This window comes from Oncorhynchus keta, chromosome 28, assembly GCF_023373465.1.
Source record: "Oncorhynchus keta strain PuntledgeMale-10-30-2019 chromosome 28, Oket_V2, whole genome shotgun sequence".
In the NCBI taxonomy this organism is placed as follows: Eukaryota; Metazoa; Chordata; class Actinopteri; order Salmoniformes; family Salmonidae; genus Oncorhynchus; species Oncorhynchus keta.
Genome location: NC_068448.1, coordinates 28,755,885 through 28,783,301, shown reverse-complemented (window position 1 = coordinate 28,783,301; position 27,417 = coordinate 28,755,885). Strand labels below are relative to the sequence as shown.

The window sequence follows — 27,417 nt, the reverse complement described above, 5'->3', positions numbered from 1 at the left end:
CCCAAACATTCTTGGCACCCATTCCAAATGGGAAATTCAAATGTTGTTCCTGCAGACAATACAACAGCACTACAAAAACATTTTTCACCCACATGCAGGCTGAAAAGTTTGTTAGTGGTGTCATCTCCTCCCCTGTTCATGTGGGAAGGCTTCAGTTGGACAAAATAATCCTTCCCAAATGGGACTAACAAATGTTGTCCCTGCAGACAATTAAAACCGAATACCTGAACACTGCAGCAGCTCAATCAGGTAAGAACACTGGCTACCCAGTAGCAGTTCACTTTGTTGAAGCTAACCATCCTATCGCCTTCGTCAAATACATCATATCAAGCAGCTTACTTTAACAAGGAGGAGGTAACATCGAGACCCTACTGCTACAGAGGGATGCCCACTGGAATTCTGATCTTAAAACGCTGATGAACATGTCTACTTAATAAACATTTGTCCACAGCTTATTAGCTTGCACATGTCATACTCCCATTAAATTGTTGGGGGCATATTATTTATGCAACATTATTTATTTTTATACAGGTTGTGAAGGACTGAGGTGTCTCTCACCAGTTGCGATACAGGTAGAGGGAGGTGAAGAACAAGTTGGCGCTCAGGCTCGCTAGGAGGATGCCCGGCCAAAGAGAGCGACCCAAGAGACCTGCAAACCACAACAGAGAAAACAAATGTCAGTGTGACCGACCTGGGTTCAAACCTGGGTTGCCTGTGTGCCACAAGTGTGTTATCACTGAGCTAAAGCCTAGGCATTTTCTCAGCTAACTAGGAAGGCAGGCCTATCAGGCAAGGTTACTCGTTACCTTGGTTCCGAACCACCTTTAATGTATATGTCTGATTTCATTGAAATGTAGATTGGGTAAATTTCCTGCCAATCTTTCTTATATTTGTCAACCATCATCCATAACCAACCAAGCAATTAAATAATGACAATGTCTTTGGTTAGATCTGATTATTATATTTCTCTCTATTAGATCATTACTAGATATCAGTGCTCACCTTTCCATCCGGGGGGGCTGTCCATGCCTCCTGTTGTGGTGTCCACCATACAGGCTGAGGAGCCTGAGGAGCTGCCCCGTCTCTTCTCACGCTCCTCTGAGATTACACTGCCCTCCTTCAGCAAGGAGCTCAAGTCTGGAATCACACATGCACCCGAAGTCAGTCCTTTCTCACAGCTATGATATTGGACGATGTTAAGTGAGTCATCGATGAACACATAAGACTAAAAAGAGATGAAATGGATAGATGCCAACACCAGTAATTAACATAAAGCATAAAAATCTTGAGAATCAGTGTAATCCCGTCTCCTTCTCCAAAACATGTAACATGTAAATATTAGCCTATAAATGTTACCTTTATTATACTTTTGTTAAAATGTTTATTCTATACTACTGAGCCATTTACTTTGTTCGTTTTCTTATTTTTTATAATTTCTTATTGTTGTTGCATTGGCAAGAAGGAAACAGCAAGTAAGCATTTCAGTGGATGGTGTATACCACGTGTATCCTACACATATGAATAATAAAACTTAAAATATCACATTTCGTGTATGATCTTTGAATACAACCACACATATTCATGCTTAAAAAAAATACATTCATAAACGCATATCTACACCCAGTGGTTCGTACCATTACTACTGTGGTATGGGGATACGTCTGGCAGGTGGAAGCTTCCGCTGTGAAAAGGGGCGGGCTCTGATGAGAAGTGGTGTGGCGGGGTCGGGGTGGGTGGGGGCTGGTGCTCTGTGTCAGATGAGAAGAGGCGGAGTTTCTGTCCACTGATGTTGAGTCTTGCCGGGCTGATGAGGGGGCGGCGGTGGCGAGAGCTGGAGCTGGACGTGACTGAGCCAGCAACCGAGGGGGTCGGGGAGGGGCCTGGGGATGACGGACGGCTCCCAGACTTCAGGGAAAAATAATCTGCTCCGAAAGAAAAAAGGTGGAAGTTGTTTTAGTCAAATCTATGCAACAACTGCAAAACTCATTAACCTGTTCTATGTTATTAATAGCAGATTTTAACATGTTACATTGAATGTTGTGCGAGAAGATCAAAAAGATGCTAAAGCAGGGGGTTCCACGAGATATATATATATATAACAAAAAAAGGAACAAATATTTGTTGAAATGTTTTTATAAATATCGCTAGCAACAACAGAAAATTGCATGCTTACAATAGAAAATATAATATATTATTTGGTGTCAACTACCTTGTGCACACTACAGGCCTTTATGCTCAAATTTGTTTTGTTATTCGAATCTGTTTTCGACCACTGACCGTCCAGACAGTAAGTTACAAGTGACCAAATCGTATGTGTGTGTGTGTACAGACATCCGTCATTTGCTGACAAGGCTATGCTAGTTGTCATAGTAACGGCGGGTGTGTGTGCAGTGGTATAGGCTGATCGGTGGTGGTGCTTGTGCTTCCTATCACTCAGACGTTATGTAGCAAGCAACAGTGCCTGCCATGGACCGTTTCCCAGTTGCTTTGAATGTTCAAATCATAGGGTAAGAACACAAAGCCTCAAAGGATAACATGATCCAACTTTCAAAATGAGTCCTTTTTGGCTAGTCACAGCAGTCAACTAGCTAGCTGTTTAGCGCTCTAGCACATTCACTAATTTCTTTGAAAACAATTAACAAGCTAGTTAGCTACCACGTGTTCTAGTCAAACTGTCAACAAGATATGTTGAATAACAGTCTAAACATCACTTGAGGACAAATACAAAATTGCAAATAAATAGGATTTGAGTCACTTCAAACTTCCATTGTGAACAAGGCTTTACATATGCTTTGAAAAAGCACCTGTGAGTACCAGTCACAGCAAGTGCTACTGGCTGCTGGTAATCTTTCTTGATTTAAGACATTCAATTTTGGCTAACACATTGCTCACCGTTGTTTACACAGCTGATATTACCAAAAATGTGTTTAGAGTAAGCCTATTAGTTAGAAAGCTATGTTAGAGTTTAAACTTCTTCCAATTATAATGTGGGGTCAAAATAAAAAACGATCTGACAAATCTATTATTTTAAAATGGTTATTACTTCTTCTTGCCATTATCATTCACCTGATAAGACAAAACTTTTTTGCTAACATATGGGTCAACGGTTTGCCTGGGTGGGGGTCTCTGTGCAAGAAAAGGTTACCTTAAATTGTTCTACTGCAAGAAAAAAAACAGAAAAAACAGAGTGTTGTAGATAATCTAAATTGCAATATTTATCCACTGCTCAATGTTACCTGAAGGTGGGGAGTCTTTGCACTGTGAAGGTGGCCTACTTCCACTGAACAGGTAGCCGGAATCTAAAATACATGAGCACACTATCAATTAGAACAGGGTTTTCCGAACTTGGTCCTGAGGGCTACCCCTGGGTGCACGTTTTGTTTTTTGCTCTAGCACTTACACAGCTGATTCAAATAACCAACTCATCATCAAGCTTTGATTATTTGAATCAGCTTTGTAATGCTAGAGCAAAAACCAAAACGTGCACCCAGGGGAGGGATCCAGGACCGAGCTTGGGAAACCCTGAATTAGAACATTTCCCGGTCAAATAAACCCCCATGCAACATGCATACAAAATAATGTAAGTCATTCAGTGATCTCTGTAGGCATATTTTAGAATTCTACTAGCTAGTTACCAATGTTGTGAGGCATGTAATAACCGCGCCACTTAACCCTGTTACTGCCTTATGTCATTGTACTGTCCTCCTTATGGTATAACTAATTTGATAGTCAGCCAAGAAAGTACCATAGAAGTGGAAGCTACACAATTAAATATGAACACCAGGTGGCGCTGAATCACAGTGCATAGAATAAAAGGCAGCACAGTCATGTACAGAACCAGAAAGACAACCTAAGGCGCCAGCCATCTTACCTGTTCTGGCGAGGGATGGGATGGTGCCGAGGTACAGGGCTCGGTTGAGGCGACCGGGCAGGGAAGAGGGAGAGGCTTTGCGTTCTCGGGGGCTCTTCTGTCGATTGATGAGCTGGGAGAGGTTTGGGGGTGGAGTGGGGATGAAGGTAGAGGAGGAGCCAGGGGAGATGGAAGAGAGCAGGGGAGCCTGGCCACCATACAGCGAGTCCACAGAGCTACCGGAAAGGTACCTGCAACAGAAGAAGAGCACAATCGATCCACCACTGAACTCGACACCTCTGCAGATAACTATGCGAATTGAAAATCAGTAACAGGGTTTTCCTTCCATTTTTTGTAAATACATTAATCAAAATGGAGAAGAGACTTTGCAGGTAGAGGTGGTTTGGGGGATTTTAACATGGCCAATATTCTTAACAATAGGGGTGACAATTCCATATCAAATTCTCTGTATTGCCCTCCAGACAAGTATTTATTGAAAGGCCCAGTGCAGTGAAAATTCAGTTTTTATATCATATTGTACAACTGATGAAACGAACACTGAAAGTGTGAAAACATGTGATCAGTGTTATTTCCTTGAGAATCGTTTAGCTAAAAAGCTCTTTGACCCTTTTTATTGTAAATGTATTACGTTAAGGTACTTAATTGTTACCCAAAAATGACTTAATGGCGATATAAAAATGGCAGCCTTGTGCTTTTAGACATTTTTAATACTGTGAAATCTATTGTGCTAGAAATGTGCTTTGCAAATACAATTAATATTACATCTGTAAAATTATATTTTCTAATTACTTTACAGATGTAATATTAATAATTGTATTTGTAAAGGTCCAACTAGTCAAATTGAAGTTTAGCGCAAACAATTTCTGAAAAACAGACAATTGAAAATGAGTTAATGATACCTGCATTGCCCCCTGTACATAAATTATAAAAAGGTGGGGGGGGAGAAACACAAATCGAGAAGGACCACATTGTATTTAACAGTGGATTAAAGTTAGACCTTGCATCCATAGCTTTGTTTATGAATTTGAGTGGTTAGATTTCTCCAGCCCCAACCCTCAGCTGTTAACCAAAACATTTGCAGGATGACCACTGTTGTGTTAACTGCAGATTGCTCCTTAGTAAGAGCAACTCAACATCATTAATGAAGGTAGACCTATTAAATCCTGGTCGAGGTCGATGACAGTAACCCTTTGTCTGACAATTGGTGACCCAGAGTATACCCCAATCCACCCTGCCAATACTTATTCAAGTGTACATTAAGGCAATGGTCAGACAGGATCAAACAACCCTTCTATCCAGCAGTGAATGTTAGACACGGGATACTGTGTATAGTGATGAGGCTATATGTAAATGGGAGCCATTGACAGTCTATCCCAGCTGTCTGACAAACATGAACTAGCTGACAGTGCCTTTTATACTAGTGGGCTAGTGGCAAACACAGAACAATTCATAAAAGTTCTTAGTCAGGAGTACACACACACACAACTGCCACATCCATTTAGTAGCTTACTTACATTCAGTACACACAACATTTATTTAAGCAATAAGGCACGAGGAGCGGTATATGGCCAATATACCATGGCTAAGGGTTTTGTTATACCCGTGGTATACAGTCTGATATACCACGGCTGTCATCCAAATCAGCATTCAGGGCACGAACCACCCAGTTTATAAATAGATCAAAATAATGTTATATAACACAGTACACCAGCGTTTCCCCAAACTCGGTCCTCGGGACCCCAAGGAGTGCATGTTTTGGTTTTTGACCGAACACTACACAGCTGATCAAAGCTTAATGATTAGTTCATCATTTGAATCAGCTGTGTAGTGCTAGGGCAAAAAACAAAACGTGCACCCCTTGGGGTCCTGAGGACAGAGTTTGGGAAACACTGCAGTACACTATACCCCCTTCACATCTAGGCTACTTGGCGCTGACAGAATGTAGTGCTCCCTTCCTAAGCACATTAAAAAAGTAGGCTAGACTATACTAGTTAAGGTGAAAACCACAGAAATGTATTTTGTAAAGGTCAAAACACAGGATTAACGGTGACTGGAACATCAGACATCCTTTTCTGACAATTGGACCTGTTGAATGTCCACCGTTTGTCAGTGACCACTATGTGCAGGTGATTTCAAACACACAATAGCTACTTGCTACTTTTAGCTGTTTCTCTTTGCGGTGTGTCTGAGCTATACATTTTTTTTTAAAGGTAAGGGTTAAGAACAGGTCAGGCATTTTTCTCACAAAAGAATGGGATAAATAGAAAAGGCATAACATTTCAGTAATTTATTTCATTTGATTTACAGTGATCCAGCATACATGGTTTACTAATACAAAATGAACCCAATAGGCTATATGAAGGGTAGTGACAACCTACAATATTCAAGATGCAGTACCCAAGAGAACGTGTTTCAGTTGGAATATGCTGCAGTTTATTTTTTAGAATGGACGGAATAGCTTAAATAGTTGCTTTACCAAAAATATAGGAAATTCACATAAATGGGCATTGGATATGACATGAAAGCTTATATTGTATGTTTGGAATACGCATTAATCCTTCCATACTCATATATTAATGATAAGATAAAGTACCATAAATTGTTTGGTGTATTAAAAGGGATAGTTCAGCCAAATTTCATATTTATATTTTTGTTTCCTTACCTGTAAAGCAGTCTTTGGACAAGGAGAGGTAAGGAAACAAATGGATTACTTATTTTGTCATTTGTCTGAACAATCGTTTTAATCTTGGGGAAAATGGGGAACACTTCAATCTCCCTTCAGGGTACTGAATCTTTTAGTGTTTCAGCACTGCAACACATACACAGTATAAAAAGGTAAGCAAAAAAATGCACTAGATTCACAACTAATTAGTTCTTACTATCACATTGTTAGCGGCACACATAAATAATGGGCACAAATAGTTTTAAGTTTCATAACCTACAGTCGCCAATTTGGCATAAACTAAAATAACTATCAAGTAATCCCTTGTTACTATGGTGAATAGAAACATACATAACATACACAAGTGACACTAAGAGACGTATGCTCACAACACAGTTAAAAGAATAAGGTTAGGCAAATGTTTGCTAAAAACATTGGTTGAGATAAACAATAGTTGTTAGTATCCATTAAATCAGGTATACTAGCATACTCATATGATGAAAAACATGAAGAGTCGAGTACGCTTTCAGAGGCAAATGCCAAACTACTAACAGAGGGAAATGTGCTAGAACCCGTTAAATACATTTGGCATTGTAACGCATATTACATAAATATTAGCTACATACTCAGAATATTTTTTGCAGACTGAAAACTCTGTCAAAGCAATGTAACAATAATTGGACAGCATCTGTATCACAGAAATCCAGATTTTCACAACCGACTGTGGGTATTGTCTCAAGATAGGTTTCCAGCCAATTAGCGAAAGATTTAATGATATTCTAAAATCTGCATAAAACAATATGCACGTGTTTCCATCAAACTGACTTACTACACAAAATTAACTTTTGCAGTTAAATTCCCATGTACTGAATTTAAAAAATAAAAGTCAAATTAGTTTCCCATCACATTTTCAAAATGGTTTCGTCAAAATGGTGGTTTCGTCAAAAACTGTTGCATTAAATAGCAAATGTGCCCACTATGGTCTTGACACATGCACTCTTGCCAACAGCTGGCAGATTCAGTGCTGTTAGGCTACTTACATGAGATTATTATGGATAAGAGACAGATTATTTGTCAAAACGGCAGCAAAGCATCGATGATTATGTCACCAGAATAACACCCTCGATATTTATTGGAAAGGAGAAGCTCATCACCATGCACTTTTTTCATCAGAATGCATTTAATCTGGAGCCTAATAAACGGCATGCTTTCCTGAGTCGTGGTGTGAGGACAACACGTCGCGTAACTCCAAATTTATATTCAATATGATGCGTTTTATATCAATATTTGTACAAAGGCGTTTCCACCGCCATTACTCCTAATTTATTTGACCAAACAAAAAAATTGTCTGTCGACATTTATAAAATAGTACCGGAATTTACTGTTTCCATCAGGCCGGTTGTGACTTTTTTCATGCGCCAGGCAATTCCTCCAAGGAAATGGTTAGATGGAAACCTGGGTTACAGATGCTGGACTTGGTACATAAACCAACAAGTTGAGAATACGACATACAAGTTATGAGTTGGTGCAGTAATGTTACTCTCCAGTACAATCTACAGTCGTTCTTCACATCTATCATATAAATAAAGTAATTTTCACTCAATTTTCACAACAAAAAAAGATACACGTTAATAGTTATAGCATGTTATGCGTAGCATTCCCGTCTAATTTTACATCACCTTCAAAAGCTACATTAAACACAAAGTATCATCAAACCCAATATTAGTGCATGCTTGAGGGCTGGGGAGCTGTCAGTGGATTTTAATAGACTACATATTGTAAATATGGTGCTGTGGACGAACACGAAATTAGGAAGGTAAAGTGGAGGCAGATGGCAGTATAGTTAGGCCTATTACTTTCTCTAAAATATGGATTAGCATATGCTTTACAAGAGGATATTGAATTCTACATCAGAACCTAACATGCAAACACAGAAAGTTAGGGAGGATTGGCATCTCAAATGTCCTCTAAAGACTGCCACCAAATGTACCACTCTGGGGGATCATTTTTTTTTACTGTTGTGTACACAGAATATGAAAAATACTAAAATAAAATATTCAGGAGAGCAGCTTGTACCTGGGGAAACTACATGTGAACTGTATACAGCTTTCACTTATTCATAAGCTTGTTTGTCTTCTTTATACAACTAGGCAAGACCTGTGCTACAGAACAGTAGAGAAATACAGGTCAAAAGCAGTGGCACTTTTGAGTTTCAATACCAAGAGTAGTCAGTCTTTTTGGTATATTGGTAAAGATGCGTCAGCAAAACCTTTCTTCACAACACCTACCCAACTATCGTTTAATTCAAAACTTCAAGAATAAATTCAGTGTGCCAGGAAAGCAAACCAACACCATTATATTAGTGTGGTCTTTATAGTTGCAAAATAAAAGGGTAACCTATTTTAGGTAAAAAGCAGTGCTGTAACAATATTTAGCCTAGCGGTTTAACAATGAGACACCTTGTCACCCAAGCTTATCACAGTGGCTAGATTTCCATCATTATTGTGAAATAGGCTAGGTCAAACAAACCATACTGTTTTTACAGTGCAAAACTTGTTGGGGTGAATTACTGAATTCAGCACAACTGGACTTGACACTGGTGTAGGGCACGGGCATTAAACATAAAAAAATCACATGTGCGATATCTTGTTGCAGGTGCATGGGAAAAATACAATAACTTCAAAGAGAAACCTGCACATGGGACTTGGCCAAAAGACTATGGGCTCCATTTGACATGCGTAGTGTAGCCCAGGCAGTGAGCAAAGTGTACTGGACGGCAAACAATCCTGGGTTTTGAATAATCTCAGCAACTAGAACACAAATATTGTGTGCATGCTGGCCAGCTACTCAATTTGATTCTGGGAACAGGTTTCCCCCCCCCCAATCTACACTAACTAGTCCTCTTTCAAAGCCTGTCCCCAGACTCTCTCCTTCCAAACGTTTTTTTTTGTCCACCAAATACCAAACGTTCAGCACACAATGGGAGGCATCGGACGATATTGTCAAACTACTTCGCCGGCTAGCAAGTGTTGTAGAACTTTCAGATTAAAACCACTTTCCCACTGCAATCACTACCCCAGGATTTGTCACAATAATCAGGTTTTGAAATAAAATAACTCACTCTTAGGCCTTCGATTAAATTTGATAGGCGTGGTTTGCACAGTCAAAATGTTGTATTAGCCATCAGGGTTTTAAAAACAAGATTGAGTCTGTTACACAGATAATTGATTTCGATTTTCTAAGATAAATATATATATATATTTTTTCATTTTCTTTCAAAAGTCCGAAAATACAGCTACAATTTAAGTGGTAGCTATGCTCCATGCTTAATGAGAGTCCCTGTGTAGTTTAGATAGGGTTGTTGGTAAAATTACTTTTCAAATCAACAGGATAAATCAGAAAGCTGCATTAGACAACCAATGCCAAGTAAGAAATCTTCAGATTAGGCTAATAACATGAGTGCATCAATTAGTTGGTTAATATCAGCAAAGGAAAGATGAGAAAGGGCAGGAAAGTCAAATGCGTTATAGAAACATATCCTATGTGTTCACAAGTGTGTCCTAGTGTATTCGGTGGGTCTTATAAGTACATTTAAGTGTCACTGTTCAGATTCTGACCTTCGACCTCTCGCTCTTCTCGGGCCCATGGATTTGCGTGTTGCCACAGCAGCGGCAAAGCCAACCAGGCAACATAAGGAGGTAGTGCCGAGTTTGACTGCATCCAGCCAGCTTGAGACATCAGCTTTCAGGTATCTCTCCACCAAGTACAGGCACAAGACCAGGAACCACAGGACAGAGGCCACAGCATCAATTCGCCTCAATCTGAAAAACCAGGAACAAAGTATATAACTACTATCTGGATTTTTTTAAAGGCACTTTTCAGGCCCTCTTCGACCTTCTCTTAATGCCCAAAAGGTCAAAATTCACAAATATCATTTCAATTTAAATAGACAAAACTCCAGATTCAGGCACCAGTGCATACCCAGAATTCTTCGTCATAGAAACAATGAGCTAAGAAGAATGAATTACCTGACAGGTCCTCCTAGACAGACACCAGTGATACAGGTCAGCAGGCCAATGGAGACCACAGCCATCTGATGGTTCATTCCATACTGCCAGACAAGCTTTGCATTCTCTACGGCCTCCTCTGGAAGCAGCTCTAGCAGGTCTTGCAACACCTGTCCAGCCTCGCTGCTACCATTTTTGGGAGTGGATTTGTTGGAGGGAGCAGGCTTTGGAGGGATGATCCCCCCGCTTAGTGTTTGTGGTGCACCAGCGGATGCAGTTTGGTCCCCAGAGCCATACAATGCAGTTGCAACTAGGAAGGCACAGGTGAAGAACGCCATGACACGAAGCAATATCACTCCAACTGGTGTGCTGAAGGAGTAGGAGCTCTGTGAAAAAAAGAGTTTAGAGCGTAAGGATAGATGCAAATTCTTACACTGCCACATCTAGACCCCTTGTGAAGGTTAATAAAATGTGCACACCTATTTCTGCGGAGTATTCAATTTATCCACTTAAATCATTTCTTGCTGAAACTCATCTAAAGACCTGACAGTGGTAAACGCATTTCTATTTCTTAGAAGATCATTTTCTACTATAAGTATAGTGCTGATGCTTGCTCAACAGTCTTATCAGAAGGACTTGTTTCCATTGAAAGTGACCTTTACGAATGCTTTGTCACAGTCTCTGCTGCGTCTGAGCTGGTGGCTGAAGAGCACAGCCCGGAGCTGGCGGTTCTGGTGCTTGATGTAGTACTCCACGGCCGTCTGACAGGGTCTGCACAACTTGTAGGTCTGCTCCACGTGGTGCTTGTACACCTCAATCTCCTCATCATAGTTCTCCTAGGGTAGGGAAACCAAAATAGAATTGTTGTTTTTGTAATGACCACATTGGCTTTATACAAACTCACCGTGGATCACACACACTGCAGTTTTCCACAAATCAAACAGTAAAAAAATTAAATACATACATCTTCCCTTGGGATGAATGAGGCCAACTGCTTGATCTTGACGGACTGGTTGTTGTTGCATTTTTTGCACAACAGCATCTGACAGTTGACCCACTGCAGCGTCTTTGGTGTCTCAGGCAAGGGCACGCCGGCAGACACGCCATGGTTTAGATGCTCCGAGAATTGAGCAGGAATAGGTTTGTTGTAGTCGCCATTCTAGAAGCAAGCAAGACAAGTACAAGGACCAAAGTGAGGCTCAGGGATTCTTGAAAGATGGGACCATTTCATTCCGTTTTTTATTAATATTAACCATATTGATTTTATTTTGTTGTTGAAATAAATATGATTACATACCAAAGTATCAGCTATTATCCCATGTAATGGAACAATCTAATTAAAAGCTTTTTTCATTAAATGCACCTAACTGTATTCATGTCAACGCCGACAGACACCATAAAAGGCATTTTATCTTCATTGTCCAACAAGTGTTTAAAGGCCTTGATTGTTTCATTCCAACATTACATTATTCAAATATTTTACACAAATGTATTTTGTTTTATGCCACTGTATTATACTCCAGGGGGGGGCAATTTCATCAGCATTCTGGGATGTTTTTCTAGATCCAGAACACAAAACAAGTTGTATAACGCAAACATTATCCCTTATGTCTAGCACAGAAAATACTTCAATAAATGAAGCATATACTGCAGGACAATGATTAACATTGAATCCAAATATTAATCATCTATTTTGAAGCGATGCTAGAACTGTTCTGTATAATTTCAGCCAGTAATTTTGAAAGTGGTACTCACAAGCCAACCTCTCAATTAGGTAAGCTGTTTTAGCCTGAAGACTATTCTCCTGCTTTGGTATATTTCAGTCATTGCAAGTCCCGAAGAGCAGGTGTGTGTGAAAGGTTGTCCCAACCCAGCGTTAACACCTGATTGAAATAATCACTGTACAATCACTGATCCGTAAATCTGAGGCCTCACGTTTAATCCCACAAACAACGACCCTGTCTGGTGCCACCACAGTTATACATAAAGAGATCATTGATCAATTTAAACTATTTTACTCGCTATATACCTCTGAATCTCCTCAAGACCCTATGCTGATTGATTCATTTTTTAATGGCTTGAATATGCCTTCAATTGATACAGACTCCCATAACTGTCTAGAAGAACAATTTACACCTGAGGAGATTGCAACAGCAGTGTCCTCAATGAAAAGTGGTAAATCACCGGGTCCGGACGGTTTTCCAACTGAATTTTACAGGACGTTTTCTGGTCTGCTTTGCCCATTCTTGTCTCGATGACTTGCAGAGTTCCGTAATACCTCAAAGCTACCACCTAGTCTTTATCCGGCTTCAATTTCATTACTATTAAAGAAAAATAAAGACCTCCTGGAATGTGGAGCCTATCGCCCAATCTCGCTTTTAAACTGCGATTACAAAATCCCAGCCAAGCTTTAAGTCATCCGTATGGAAGGCATGCTGCACCCAGTAATACACTCTGACCAGACTGGCTTTGTGAGAAGTAGGCATTTGTTTCCCAGCGTCGGGGGACCCGGAGGTGGTCTCACTTGATGCGGAAAAAGCTTTTGACCGCGTTGAGTGAGACTACCTAACAGCTGCCCTTTACAGATTTGGCTTTGGCCCCAAATTCATTGCGTGGATAAAGATTCATTTTTCTCCCATGGCTTCAGTACGGACTAACAACTTGTCCTCTGATTATTCTTCTTTGCACCGCGGATCCAGACAGGGTTGTCCACTTTCCCCCATGTTGTTTGCTCTGGCAATCGAGCCTCTCGCCATTGCACTACGCTCTAATGATGCCATTCAAGGTATAATCAGGACGGGCTTAGAGCAGAAAGTCTCGCTATATGCTGACAACCTTTTGTTTATCTCCCACCCCGATACCTCATTGCCATGTGCCTTACCTGTTCTTAAAATTTTGGATCAATCTCAGAGTACAAGCTGAATCTAGGCCATAGTGAGCTTTTTCCTGTAAATAAGGCTGCTTTAAAGTGCTCTTTTGCAAGTTTTCATTTTAGGATTGTCCGGGATCAATTCACCTACTTGGGAGTTAAAGTGACAAGGAAATATTCAAATTTGTTTCAGGAAAACTTTGTTGCTCTAGCAGACAGTTTGGAACAAGCTTTTACTTTTTGGAATTCGACTACCTCTTTCTCTTATTGGAAGGATTAATGTCATTAAAATAGCCAAATTATTATTTGATGATACATTTGCCTCTTTTGCTCAGCTACAGGAAAAGTTAAACCTCCCCCAATCCCACTTTTTCCGCTATCTCCAGACTAGGAACTTTGTCAGAGCTAACACACTTGAATTTCCCCATAGGCCTGCAAATACAGCTACAGAGAGCATCTTGGAACTGAACAAGCTTCCCAGGGGAGCAATTTCAGATGTATATGCAATCATTCATGACTTATAGAAACCTTCTTTGGTGCCTTTAAAGCATTCGACGATGCATTCGTCCTCTTTTAGCACTAGACACAGCCTCATTCAATTCAAGGTGGTTCACCGTATCCACTGGTCCGGGGCAAAACTTGGAAGAATATTCTCTGGTTTTGATCCTACCTGTGTCAGATTTAAAACGGAACAAGCCACACGGTTGCATATGTTTTGGGGATGTCATAAACTGTCAGGTTTCTGGGAATTCATTTTTAAAATGTTTCTCTGATATATATGGACACTTATAGATCCATCTCCCCTCACAGCCATTTTTGGTGTACTGCCCATAGGTACCCCCCTAATCAAGAATCCACTGTTGCTTAGACAACTCTTTTAGCTAGACGGCTAACACTACAGAACTAGAAGATGGCAGCTCCCCCATCTTATAAATATTGGGTGAGAGAGGTGTTGTGCTCTCTGAAACTAGAAGAAAAAGACATTTCAATACACGTGGGAACCCCAAACTGTTTTATGAGGCCTGGGCTCCATTCCAGACTTACTTTAAACAGTCCATCCTCTGATGGCATTCATATTAAAACAAAAATAAGTCTATTTGACTCCTCTGTGACTTAAGGGTTAGATGAGCATTTCTTTGTTTTTTTTATTAATAGTTTACTTTTAAAGCATTGTAAACTTTTTCTTTTTGGTCCAGTGGATGGTCGGTCTGTGGCCATGACTGTGAGTGGTTGCATTTCTCCAACTCTATCCCTTGACTGTTTACAGGAACAATGGTGAGGTGTTTGCTCTGTCCCTGTACTACAGATTACCCTGTAACCTTTGTAGCCTTCTGCCCGGTGTTTAACTTGTCTAAAGTAGTCTTTAAAGCCAATTTTTTTTCTTAAATTTTTTTTTCTAGTTGTCTTGTGTGTAACGTACACACGTAGCCTACATATCAATACATACATACTATCTAGGTCAAATAGGGGAGAGGCGTTGCGCGGTGTGTTTTATTAAAAAAATGTAAACCAGGTTTGCTGTTAATTTGAGCAATATAAGATGAAACGGAATTCCATGCAATAATGGCTCTATATAATACTGTACGCTTTCTTGAATTTGTTCTTTATTTGGGGACTGTGAAAAGACCCCTGATGGTATGTCTATGCAAACCATTTCAGTTTCAACACACTGTTTCTTATAAAAAGAAGTGATGCAGTCAGTCTCTCCATAATTCTTAGCCAAGAGAGACTGGCATGCATTGCATGTACATCAGCCCTGTCATTACGTTGCCCTATGTCATTACTCGGCACAATGGGTACAATTGATGGTATTGATCTATAACGCACGCTCCAAAGTTGAACTTGTTGACTTGTGCCAAAGTGGCAGCTGCTAAGGGAGCAGTGGCAGACCAGACGATTGCAGCCAAGGCAGCACTGGTCCACACATGTTGGGTGAGTAGTATTGGTTGGTACAGTATGTGCCTCCCTGCTGAAAAAACAGCATAGGCCAGCCTAAATTTCAAGCTGGTCTGTCCAGCATGGACTAGTGTAGAGGTTGACTGATTAATCGGAATGGACGATTAATTTGGGCCGATTTCAAGTTTTCATAACAATCGGAAATCGGTATTTTTGGACAGCGATTTGGCAGATTCTCAATATTCTTTTACACCTTTATTTAACTAGGCAAGTCAGTTAAGAACACATTCTTATTTTCAATAATGGCCTAGGAACGGCGGGTTAACTGCCTCGTTCAGGGGCAGAACGACAGATTTTTTACTTAGTAGCTCGGGGGATTCAATCTTGCAAGCTTACAGTTAACTAGTCCAATGCTCTAACCACCTGATTACATTGCACTCCACCGCCTCTTAAGCGAATGCAGTAAGCCAAGGTAAGTTGCTAGCTAGCATTAAACTTATCTTATAAAAAACAATTAATCAATCAATCATAATCACTAGTTAACTACACATGGTTGATGATATTACTAGTTTATCTAGCGTGTCCTGCATTGCATATAATCGATGCGGTGCGTATCGTTGCTCGAATGTATACCTAACCATAAACATCAAAGTCTTTCTTAAAATTAATACACAGAAGTATATATTTTTAAGCCTGCATATTTAGCTAGGCTAGCAGACAATATTAACCACGTGAAATTGTCACTTCTCTTGCGTTCATTGCACGCAGAGTCAGTGTATATGCAACATCTTGGGCCGCCTAATTTGCCAGAATGTTACGTAATTATGACATAACATTGAAGGTTGTGCAATATAACAGGAATATTTAGACTTATGGATGCCACCCGTTTAGATAAAATACAGAACGGTTCCGTATTTCACTTAAAGAAAAAAACGGTTCGTATTTTCGAAATGATAGTTTCCGGATTCGACCATATTAATGACCTATGGTTCGTATTTCTGTGTGTTATGTTATAATGAAGTCTATGATTGGATAGAGCAGTCTGACTGAGCGATGGTAGACACCAGCAGGCTCGTAAGCATTCATTCAAACAGCACTTTCGTGCGTTTGCCAGCAGCTGTTTATGACTTCAAGCCTATCAACTCCCGAGATTAGGCTGGTGTAACCGATGTGAAATGGCTAGCTAGTTAGCGGGGTGTGCACTAATAGCGTTTCAAACGTCACTCGCTCTGAGACTTGGACTAGTTGTTCCCCTTGCTCTGCATGGGTAACGCTGCTTCGAGGGTGGCTGTTGTCGTTGTGTTCCTGGTTCGAGTCCAGGTAGGAGCGAGGAGAGAGATGGAAGCTATACTGTTACACTGGCAATACTAAAGTGCCCATAAGAACATCCAATAGTCAAAGGTTAATGAAATACAAATGGTAGAGAGAGAAATAGTCCTATAATTCCTATAATAACTTCAACCTAAAACTTACCTGGGAATATTGAAGACTCGTTAAAAGGAACCACCAGCTTTCATATGTTCTCATGTTCTGAGCAAGGAACTGAAACGTTAGCTTTCTTACATGGCACACACCGCACTTTTACTTTCTTCTTGCATTATTTAAACCAAATTGAACATGTTTCATTATTTATTTGAGGCTAAATTGATTTTATTGATGTATTATATTAAGTTAAAATAAGTGTTCATTCAGTATTGTTGTAATTGTCATTATTACAAATATATATTTTTTTAAATTGACCGATTAATTGGCATCGGCTTTTTTGGGGGTCCTCCAATAATCAGGTATCGGCATTGAAAAATCATTATCGGTCGACCTCTAGTCTAGTGGGTTACGCTGACGATGCTGGTGACAATGTTGGTCTAGCTCAGGGATGGGCAACAGACCCTTTGTAGGCCTGCGGATCAATTTCCACAAAAATAAAAAACACCCCATTGGGTTCTCTCCACTTACTGTTGAGACTTAGAATACACCATGTGCAATTTGGTTGTGCATCAAACATTTTTTTCTTGTTATGTCAGTCACTGACAGTCAAATCAAGCAGCCCACGTCAGCATTTTTTTTTAGCTTGGTAAGTTAGCCTAGCTAGTCAGCTAAACTTGTAGTAATCATGGTCTAATTAGTCAATCACTCAGATATGGTATCATATGTTAAACTGCACACATTTCTTTCCACCCTATGGTAAAATGCTTAGAATTGTGCAGAAAAACTGCACAATGGAGGGTGTAGATATATCTGCTTATAGGCACGGCTTACTTATTTAAAGGTTGGTTATGTGTGCATTTGTTTCATTCTGCTGGAGTTGACAAAGCAACTATAAATTGTTGCAATTCATATCCAAATATTGAATGCATTTAATGAGACAATTAAAAGATGTGCAACATAAAAACATTGTCCCAATTACATTGTGTAATTTAATGGCGGTCCCTAACCAGGCCCAGAGACAAGCTATTACTAACCAATGTCAAACCAACTTTACCATGTTGGCACATCAGCCAGCTGAAGCCAATTGGCAAATGAAGTTGGCTAGCTGGCTGAAGGAGAGGATTTGGTAAAATATGGTATGTTGCTAATATCATCTAGGTAGCTAGCACCTTTGCAGAAAATTAGCCTATCCATGGCAAAATGCAGTTTTTTGGGGGGGTCAAAATAGGGCTTGGGTGGTGGACATGGAGGGTGGGATGTCTGTGGGAATGGTGCGGTCGCCTACTATTTTAGAGGCCCCGCTGTTTGCCGTAGTAAAAATCAATGGGGGTCCCATGCCATTACAAAAATACCCCCAAATACATAATTTTGCGTAGACCTGTGCACACTGTAGACCTGTGAGCACTGTGATAGAAGTGCTTTAGATTCATATTTAGAAATACTGTCATAAAAGTTGGTCTAATTTACTCGAAAGTCTAATTGTGGCAACAACAAAAACATTTTGGCTGGAAGATGTTTAAATTATTATTTTTTTTAAATGTACTACCTGCCCCAGTGACTGATGGACCAAAAATATAGTTTCAGGCCCTATATACAGTGCATTCGGGAAGTATTCAGAGCCCTTGACCTTCCACATTTTGTTACTTTACAGTCTTATTCTAAAATTGAATAAAGTGTTTTATCCCCTCAAACAGTATCCCATAATGACAAAGCAAAAACAGGTTTGCAAGCTTTGCACAACTGTATTTGAGGAGTTTATTTAATTCTTCTCTGCAGTTCCTCTCCAAGTTGTAGAAACATCTTCAAGGATGATCAATGGAAACAGGATCTGAGATGTACCTGAGATCAAATTTGAGTCTCATAGCAAAAGGGTCTGAATACTTATCTAAATTAGGTATGTTTTTTATTTTTAATACATTTGCTAAAATGTCTATTGTGTGCAGATTGATGAGGAATTGTTTTTCTTTAATCCATTTTAGAATAAGTCTGTAACTTTACAAAATGTGGAAAAAGTCCAGGGTCTGAATAGTTTCCGAATGCAATGTAGGTCCATTATCTTTTCTACACACTTTACATCTGGTTTTTAGTCATTTACACTGAAAATATTAACAAAAAACAGCACACCCAAGACTTTGTATGCAGAAAAACCCTGGATTGTAAATATCTGACTGCTTCCGCGATAGTAATATGTACAACACCAAAAGCATGTAAATAATCCAACAAAGTGAAATAAAATATGGAACTGTAGATGAAAATGTTCAATATATCTTTCGTTTTGGAACAAGGCAGCTAGTAGCTAGCTGACAGCAAAGGTGTTGGCTAGAGACGAAGTCCAAGAGCTTGCAGGGATTTGTCTTACTTTGTTGCCAATTAGCATTTTCAAAATCAGTAAATAGAGCCGAATATATTGATGAATAAGATTGGAATCATTTCCGTGTTTGACCGCTAGGTTTTATGACAACACAAGTAATCTATAGCTGACCCTGCTCATTCCTGAGCTTAAAATGATGATCCTTTGCTCAGGACAAGGGCATTTCCTGGCAGAGAAACATGGAAATAAATAATATGGAAAATTATAAAAACATATCTTATCCCTTATAAAATTCACCTGAAGATATTTTTTAGATCAAATAATACAAATGAAATGTCCTTGCCAGACAAGGATTGTCCTAACTTTCATGAATCCCTGAAATGTATATGGCATTACAGATAAGTGCGCAAGTACTATTCAGGGCTCGACATTAACGCTTGTCCAGGACAATACAAAAATATATTGTCTGACTAGAAAAATAGATTTAAGTTGTCTATTCAGAATAAAAAATAAAAAATAAACACAAATCAAATAACTATGATCAGAAATGGATAACGTTGGAATAATATTAAAATCAATTTTTCATATACTTAAATAAAAAAAGCCTACACGTCAAAGTGTAGGTGATCGGCTACAGCCTCATGTCCAAACCGATGCGGACATGAAACGCCAGAAAATGTTGCCAAACTTTAATGACTTAATTAGGCACCCCCCACCCCCAGGCTAAATGCCAGTCATGTTTGTCAAATATATTAAAGGATAATTGTTTCCCGCTAATTGCATTGTGCACATTGTTGAGCTTATAATATGAAGAAGTAAAACTAGATCAACATTTTAAGCTAAACGTCTGATCTGTTGAATCAGCTTCATTGCTTCTAAAAACATTTTAATGTGCAGTGAAATAAATTCTGAATCAGTCATCCCAGAGTCAGTTTTGAGTCAGACATTTTTTATTGTCCCAGGGATGACGGCACACCTTTCATTTCAAGCCCTGGAGGGAATTATTTTATAAAGACAAAAGTATTTGGTTGTAACTGTAATGTTACAATACTTTAGACTCTAAAGTTTAGAGGCTACCAAGAGGGGCCAACCATCCTCCAGCAGAGCCTTAAAGCGGCAGTGTTGTAACCTACATTTTTGTGTGATTCTCTAATGATAAAAAAGATAATGCGTTTATTTTGTGTCATACATGGATGTAAAAATGGTGTTAAAGATTTTTACGAAACATTTAGGATAAGTGACTTGGGTAAAAAAATATATATAATAAAAAATTAAAAAATCTGTCCTACTTGTCCAAAGGACAAGTGGCTAAAAAAATGTAGTCAAGCCCGGCTACTGATTTGACAAAGCAATATCAATCATGTTGACACGGTCCACCATCTATGACATGCAACAATCAGCTGCATTGACAATCAGTAGTGTGGATTTAATTGTGTGTGCAGTAAGATGAATTGCAGTACCTCCTGGAAGCCGTTGTACTGCTCGCAGTTGGGGCAGTCCCAGCAGTTTCTGTTTCCATATGGGACCACTGAGTCCTGGTTGCAGAACCAGCAATTCACATTGACATGTGTGGGTTTCTTTCTGTATAGGGAAGAGAAGTGTTTTACTTTAGATACACTGTCAAAGGTGATATTGCTGATCCAGGTAAAGAGCTTGATGCAGCGTTGTGGACTCGAGTCACAAATTTGATGACTTGAGACTCAACTTGATAGAAATGAAAATGGCTCGGAGCCTCAAGACTCAGCCCTCGACTTGAGACTGATTACTTTAAATTCTGTCTAAGTTCTCCGTGCATTACTCTCCACTCAGCCAGAGACAGACGCAGCACCGTCCTTGTGAAAAAAAAGAGTTGGCTAGTGAAACGCACACCCGGCCCTCTGATTGGAGAGAAGTTGGGTAAGCTAGCAAACAGACTGCCGATTTGCTGTACAGCTATAGAATTGGGTGCAGCGCAAACGTCAAATTGTAGGGCGAGAGGATGGCCATAAATAGGAAGCTCCACAAAATAAACTGGTGATCAATAATATGAACTGTTTATTTTGCAAACTCAACAGCAATGGAGCACCAAGCAACAACTCCTGGCGTAGGAATACTGGTCATTTAGCAGGCTGTCAAAATTGTTGAAATGTATGACATTGCTTTCACACATTTAAATGCATGGAGCAAATCTATAATTGCTGGGGTTTCATCATTCCATCCACATACCTTTTATTGCAACACTTAGACATTTGATTCATACCATACATTTTAATTTAGTTCTTACCCTCCAAGTGGGAGCAATGTTTATTACGCACATGAACGTTCGCAAGACTCATGGTGGTAGAAGTTCTGTTTATTTAACTCACTGTATGGTTCTCTTTGTTCATATATCCCAGGGTGTCAGAGTTCTGTGTCCTAGGTCTGTCATTCAGCTTGTGCATTATAGGAGTGCACGTGCCTCATTATAGGAGTGCACGTGCCTCACTGCACATAGAAATAGGCACTGAGTCAGTAGGTTCAATAAGATTAATTATTGTTCCATGTGTCAACGGTGATGAAATATCATTAAGTCTGATTAAGACGAATGTACCAATGATGGGGAATTGCCTTTTACATTGTAGAACCAGTTTATCGGTTGTAATTGCCAAGTGGGTAATTGTATGATCCTTGGAGGGGCCAAATGCTTATACTGTATGTACCTGTTTGAGCTCCTGTTAGACATTCGATTTGGTTTCAAGGGGAAGCTGTGCAGTCTTACCCTCCTCTACCTATGTCCGTTCAGATAGGACAGGTTAAGCCTCATACACAGGCTATTTCCTGTGTATATTCGGTCAATCTACTCATATATTTAGTATATGATGGCGCTTTCACCATTGGATCACCAAGACCTGTAAATAAATCTACTCTGAGCACATCAACCTGCCTTGTCTTCTGCTGATTTCATGCCCTTATGACTGCTACGAGGTCCCTATTTTACAATGACAAACAAAATATATGTTGTAGACAAAATAAGAAAAAGGGCTTACCTGGTAGTCTCAATAAAAATACAAAGATTTGCAATGACAATTTTTTTTTTTTTACTAGACTTGAGACTTGCTCTTAGAATGCATGACTTGGACTTCACCCATTATACTTGTGACTAGACTTGAGACTCAAGACCTTGTTACTTGCGACTTCAATAATCGTGACTTGGTACCGCCTCTGGCTAGATGGAACACGGTTTCGCAGAAACACATCATAGGATAGTTATGCGAAAGTGTGACTTGAATGTAAAACTAAATAGCTAACTATATCTGCAAACAGCATGATTTAGGCTAGTCCAATTAATCAGGCCATAATACACAATTAATTGGTATATACAGCCTGAAACGAATGCCTGAAAAATCGTGTAAATGTTTCTTACAAGCAAGAATGTTGAATGAAATGAGATTTAAATTTACTCTACCAATTGTCTATGCGGTACCAAAATGTGAGACAATTTGCTCACCAATACTAGCTATTGAACCAAATATGCAATGACAATGGTAAATTCTGAATAAGGGGAGGATGATAAAACATCCACACCTTTCTTTTTTAATTTTAGATTGAAATCCAAATAAATAAATCTTCTTGTCATGGCATTCTTGGTTCAATAGAAAACTGAATATGCAATATAAAACGTTCTAACTATTGAACCAAACATGCCACGAAACACACTTTATTCAGATTTCAATCATAAAACCAAAAAAAGGTTGTGGATTGTTTTCCAACCTCCCGATTCAGAATATACCATTTTCATGGCATGCTTGGTTCAATAGCTACTATTGATGAGCAAATGTCTAAAATTGAGACCGCATAGACAACCAGTAGAGTATGTTAAGTTTGAGTGTAATTGTATGAAACCTTCTGGATTGTAAGGAACATTTAAACGATTTTGCAGTCATTCGTTTGAGGCTGTAGATTACTAGGGGTGAAACAGTATGTGTATTCGCATTGAACCGTTCGGTACAGGGTCCACGGTGCAGTACGCACTGTGAACCGAACATGACTTTAATCATATATTATAGCTAGGAAAATATAGACACATATCATTGTAAAGAAAATATTATTGCATAAACCAATGGCATGTAAATTAACATGGGAAAAATATCCACATAGTAATGAGGTTGTATTCAAAAAACAAAAAACCGTTGCTCCGCTCATTAGTTATTTCACTCCAGCGAGAACAGAGCTGAGAGAAAGTCTTAGCAGCAATTAGCTGATGAAGGAATTAGCAGTTAGGTAAATGCAAAGGAGCAACATGGCAAGCCAGAACTAGAAGACGCACCAGTATCATTCAGGTCTGCCGTCTGGGAAAATTTAGGTTTCCCTGTAAACTATAACGGGGATTGCCAACAAGTGGTGGATAACATTTCCACAATATGTAGGCTCTGTTCATTGCCGATAGACTATTCGAGTGGCAATACGAGTAACATGACTACTCATTTGCGCAGACATCACCCCAAAGAGGCCAATTGGTGGGACTACGCGAAAAAAATTAAACAGCAACCACCTCTCCCCACAGCCTTCAAGCAACAATAATATAATAATATAATAATAATAATATAATAATAATAATAAATGCCATTTAGCAGACGCTTTTATCCAAAGCGACTTACAGTCATGTGTGCATACATTCTACGTATGGGTGGTCCCGGGGATCGAACCCACTACCCTGGCGTTACAAGCGCCATGCTCTACCAACTGAGCTACAGGACCACAATATGCGGCTGACTACGGTAGGGCTATCAAAAAAATCAGCGCAGGGATAGCAAAATTCATAGCGGCAAATACAAGACCTTTCTCTGTAGTAGAATGCGGGGTTCAGAAATATGTTTAAAATAAAGAACTTGACTCTGGGTTTGCGCCCAAACTCTGCCGCAGCCGGCCGCGACCGGGAGGTCCGTGGGGCGACGCACAATTGGCCTAGCGTCGTCCGGGTTAAGCCGGTAGGGATATCCTCGTCTCATCGTGCACCAGCGACTCCTGTGGCGGGCCGGGCAAGGTGTGCATTAACCAAGGTAGCCCGGTGCACGGTGTTTCCTCCGACACATTGGTGCGGCTTGCTTCCGGGTTAGAGGCGCGCTGTGTTAAAGAAGCAGTGCGGCTTGGTTGGGTTGTGTTTCGGAGGACGCATGGTTTTCGACCTTAGTCTCTCCCGAGCCCGTACGGGAGTTGTAGCGATGAGACAAGATACTAATTACTAACAATTGGATACCACGAAATTGGGGAGAAAAGGGGGTCAAATTAAAATAAATGTTTTTTAAAAATAAAGAACTTGAGAGCGAGTTGTCAAAAACGCTGTATGTTTCGCTACCAGACAGTTGGACTACTTGATCTACAGAGTGCTACCTTACTGTAACGGCTCATTTCATTACGGCAGAGTGGGAGATAAAAAGCCATGTACTTCAAACACGTCCCCTTGAGTGTAGTCACACCAGTGTAAACTTGGAGGAAGAGCTAAGGGAAGTAGTTGCAGTGTGGAAGTTGGAGAGGGATAATTTAACGATTCCTGTGACCACTGACAACGCTAGAAATATTGTAAATGCAGTTGCACTAGCTGGATTGGGGCCACAGATAGGATGCTTTGCTCACGTAATTGAGTGAATTCAATCTCTCGCCTCCTAGCAAAGATCAGGAAGGTGGTATATCCTTCTTTCATAAAAGCACAACTGCTGAACATGTTTTCAAGACAAAACAGGAGATGCTGGAGCTGCCAAACCACAAACTAATCCAAGATGTCCCTACTAGATGGAATTCAAGCCATGACATGGCTGAGAGATACCTTGAGCAGAAAGTTGGTGTATTCTACACTGACTGATCAAGCTGTGAGGAAGAATGTCAACAATAGTGACCGTCTGAAAATGACATAAGACTAGAAGAGGAAGTTATCAAAGTGTGCAAACCTCTCAAAACAGTCACAACACTGATATGCACAGAGCATTCCATCAGTTTCCATGGTCCTGCCTATGAAAAACAATGATTCTGAAATCAATGGTGGCATCTGATGAAGATGAACCCGAAGTAAGGGATGTCAAGACTGCTATCAGAGTTAACCTGGAGCCTAGATATGCTGACCTGATGTCCAAGACTTCTTACACAAGAGCACTGCTTTGGACCCCGGGTTCAAGTCCCTGCTACACCAGGATGCTGCTGCTCGTCTGAGTCTACAATGAACTCACAGCAGAGATTGTGACCAATATACAACAGGTATTGTATTTATTTAGTTCATGTGACATGTAGCCTAGTGGTTAGAATGTTGGGACTAGTGACCGGAAGATTGCAAGATCAAACCCCCGAGCTGACAAGGTACAAATCTGTCATTCTGCCCCTGAACAGGCATTTAACCCACTATTCCTAGGCCGTCATTGAAAATAAGAATTTGTTCTTAACTGACTTGCCTTGTTAAATAAAACGTCAAAAATAAAATTAGTGATCTAAAAATGATACGGTTATAATTGCAATTGTCATAATAGTATCTGATATATTTCTAACAACAAATCATATTTTTAAAGCCAATTCAGAGATTGCAATTTTCACCTAATTTAATTCTGCAAGGTCAAGCCACAGATACCACAGGAGCCAACCCCTCTCCAGAGACAGCAGCTGACAGGGGTTCTCCTCCAGAAAAGAAGTCTACCATGGCTGAGCTTTTTGGGGATTGTTCCAGGAGGGAACCAAGGTCATAGAGGAGATGACCTCATACCGGGAAGTGGACTGTATTGCACTGGATGCTGATCCACTTACATGGTGGAAGACCAAAGAGTTAATATACCCTCATGTTGCCATGTTAGCAAGGCGCTACCTGGCTGTACCTGGGACCTCTGTCCCGAGCGAGAGGGTATTCTCCACAGCGGCTGACATTGTCACAGCAATGATCTATGCAGATCATGTGGATACCCTAATCTTAAAAGAAAACTTGAAAATCTGTTTGTTTTTTTCTTCTTCAAGTAACCAGTCTCAAGTGGTCCTATTTGGTTTAAGGCACTGCAATGTGACTTAATTTTGAAACCGTAACGTTACCGAACCGTGACACCACTGTATCGTACCGAACCGTCCTTTCTGTGAACCGTTTCACCACTAGTAGATACCAATTGATTGTATTATAGACTAATTATATCAGACTAGGTTAAGGCTAGAGAACTACCGGGTGTGTTAAAATAAATTAAACGTGATACATTCGAGGCGGACATCCTGTAGCGTAATGTTACTACTAATTAAAGGCGGGGGGCCCACTCGCCATGGACAATGTTAGTTAGCTAGCAGCTATCTAGCTAGTTCATTACCAGTTGACAGGCGGTTTGCAGGAATATTATTTGGTCATAGGATCTTATATTGATCGCTTTAGATGGCTGCAACTAAAGTTAGTAGTGTATGATTACGTGTTAGATGGTTCATTAGCTGCGTGAAATATGATAAGAAAACATGGCAGACTAGCTAGGTTACTGCATACCTTGTTGCAATTTTGTAAATCAGAGCTCCCCCAGCCATAAAGACCGTTGCTCCGGCTCCTCCGTACATGAATTGAGGATATTCCAAGATCAGCTGGTTGAACGCCTCCATTTATTCCCAGTGTTTGGCAGTTATCTAAAACAGAAGTGTATGGCAGCTAGTGTTTATATTTCCAGACATGTATCGAGCATGCACGAGGCAAACGCCGAATTGACCTCTTTCAGAGAGGAAAGAGGCCCCGCCTCTTCTTCGTCTTCTTCTTCTTCTTCTTTGGGATTGGCTTGGAGGATCGCATCCAACGTTAAAGGTGCATAAGCCGCCACCTACTGTACTGGAGTGTGAGGCCAGTCACTGCCTATCTACATTAAATTCTCTTCATTAGTCCTGTTCCTCTAAGAACGTGGAATAGAGCTCTAGACACCACTTTCCTCCCTCCACTACACCACCCAAACCCCAATCCCCTCTAGCCTCTCTAGCCTCTCTAACCCTTTCACACAATCTCTCCCTATCTACATCATATATTTTAAATCAAATTAAAGCAGGAAGAACCAGTGACTGTTCCGGGATTCTTCCGGTGGCATTGAGGAGTACATCACATCAGTCACTGGCTTCATCAATAAGTTAATCAATGACATTGTCCCCACAGTGACTGAAAAACAGCTTCTATCTCAAGGCCATCAGACTGTTAAACAGCCACCACTAACATTGAGTGGCTGCTGCCAACACACTGACTCAACTCCAGCCACTTTAATAATGGGAATTGATGTAAAAATATACCACTAGCCACTTTAAACAATGCTACTTAATATAATGTTTGCATACCCTACATTACTCATCTCTTATGTATATGTATGCACTGTACTCTATCATCTACTGCATCTTTATGTAATGCATGTATCACTAGCCACTTCAAACTATGGCACTTTG

General features: G+C 40.1%; 1 protein-coding gene across 2 annotated transcripts; it reads right to left on the bottom strand.

Annotated features, from left to right (window-relative positions):
• Positions 1-26,745, bottom strand: tmem201 (transmembrane protein 201). Of its 2 annotated transcripts, XM_035740619.2 has the most exons (11): positions 26,492-26,745; positions 20,502-20,622; positions 11,505-11,699; positions 11,197-11,376; positions 10,562-10,926; positions 10,151-10,354; positions 3,872-4,101; positions 3,237-3,299; positions 1,635-1,922; positions 1,003-1,137; positions 1-649 (listed from the first exon to the last, which is right to left on the bottom strand). In XM_035740619.2, the coding sequence occupies exons 1-11, from the start codon at positions 26,599-26,601 to the stop codon at positions 555-557; spliced, it is 1,986 nt and encodes a 661-aa protein (XP_035596512.1). In that variant the 5' UTR covers positions 26,602-26,745; the 3' UTR covers positions 1-554. The 2 variants fall into 2 exon arrangements, with proteins under 2 accessions (XP_035596512.1, XP_035596513.1); XM_035740620.1 differs by lacking the exons at positions 1-649; positions 1,003-1,137; positions 1,635-1,922; positions 3,237-3,299; positions 3,872-4,101 and having other exon boundaries at positions 6,144-10,354; positions 26,492-26,742.
• Positions 26,746-27,417: the final 672 nt, after the last annotated feature.

Excerpts from the sequence above, each read along its gene's own strand:
- tmem201 (XM_035740619.2), bottom strand. The coding sequence starts at position 26,601 with ATGGAGGCGTTCAACCAGCTGATCTTGGAATATCCTCAATTCATGTAC. Across the intron at positions 11,377-11,504 it reads CATTCATCCCAAGGGAAGAT|GAGAACTATGATGAGGAGAT; the intron begins GTATGTATTTAA and ends TCCCTACCCTAG. Across the intron at positions 10,927-11,196 it reads GTGACAAAGCATTCGTAAAG|AGCTCCTACTCCTTCAGCAC; the intron begins GTCACTTTCAAT and ends TTTTTTTCACAG.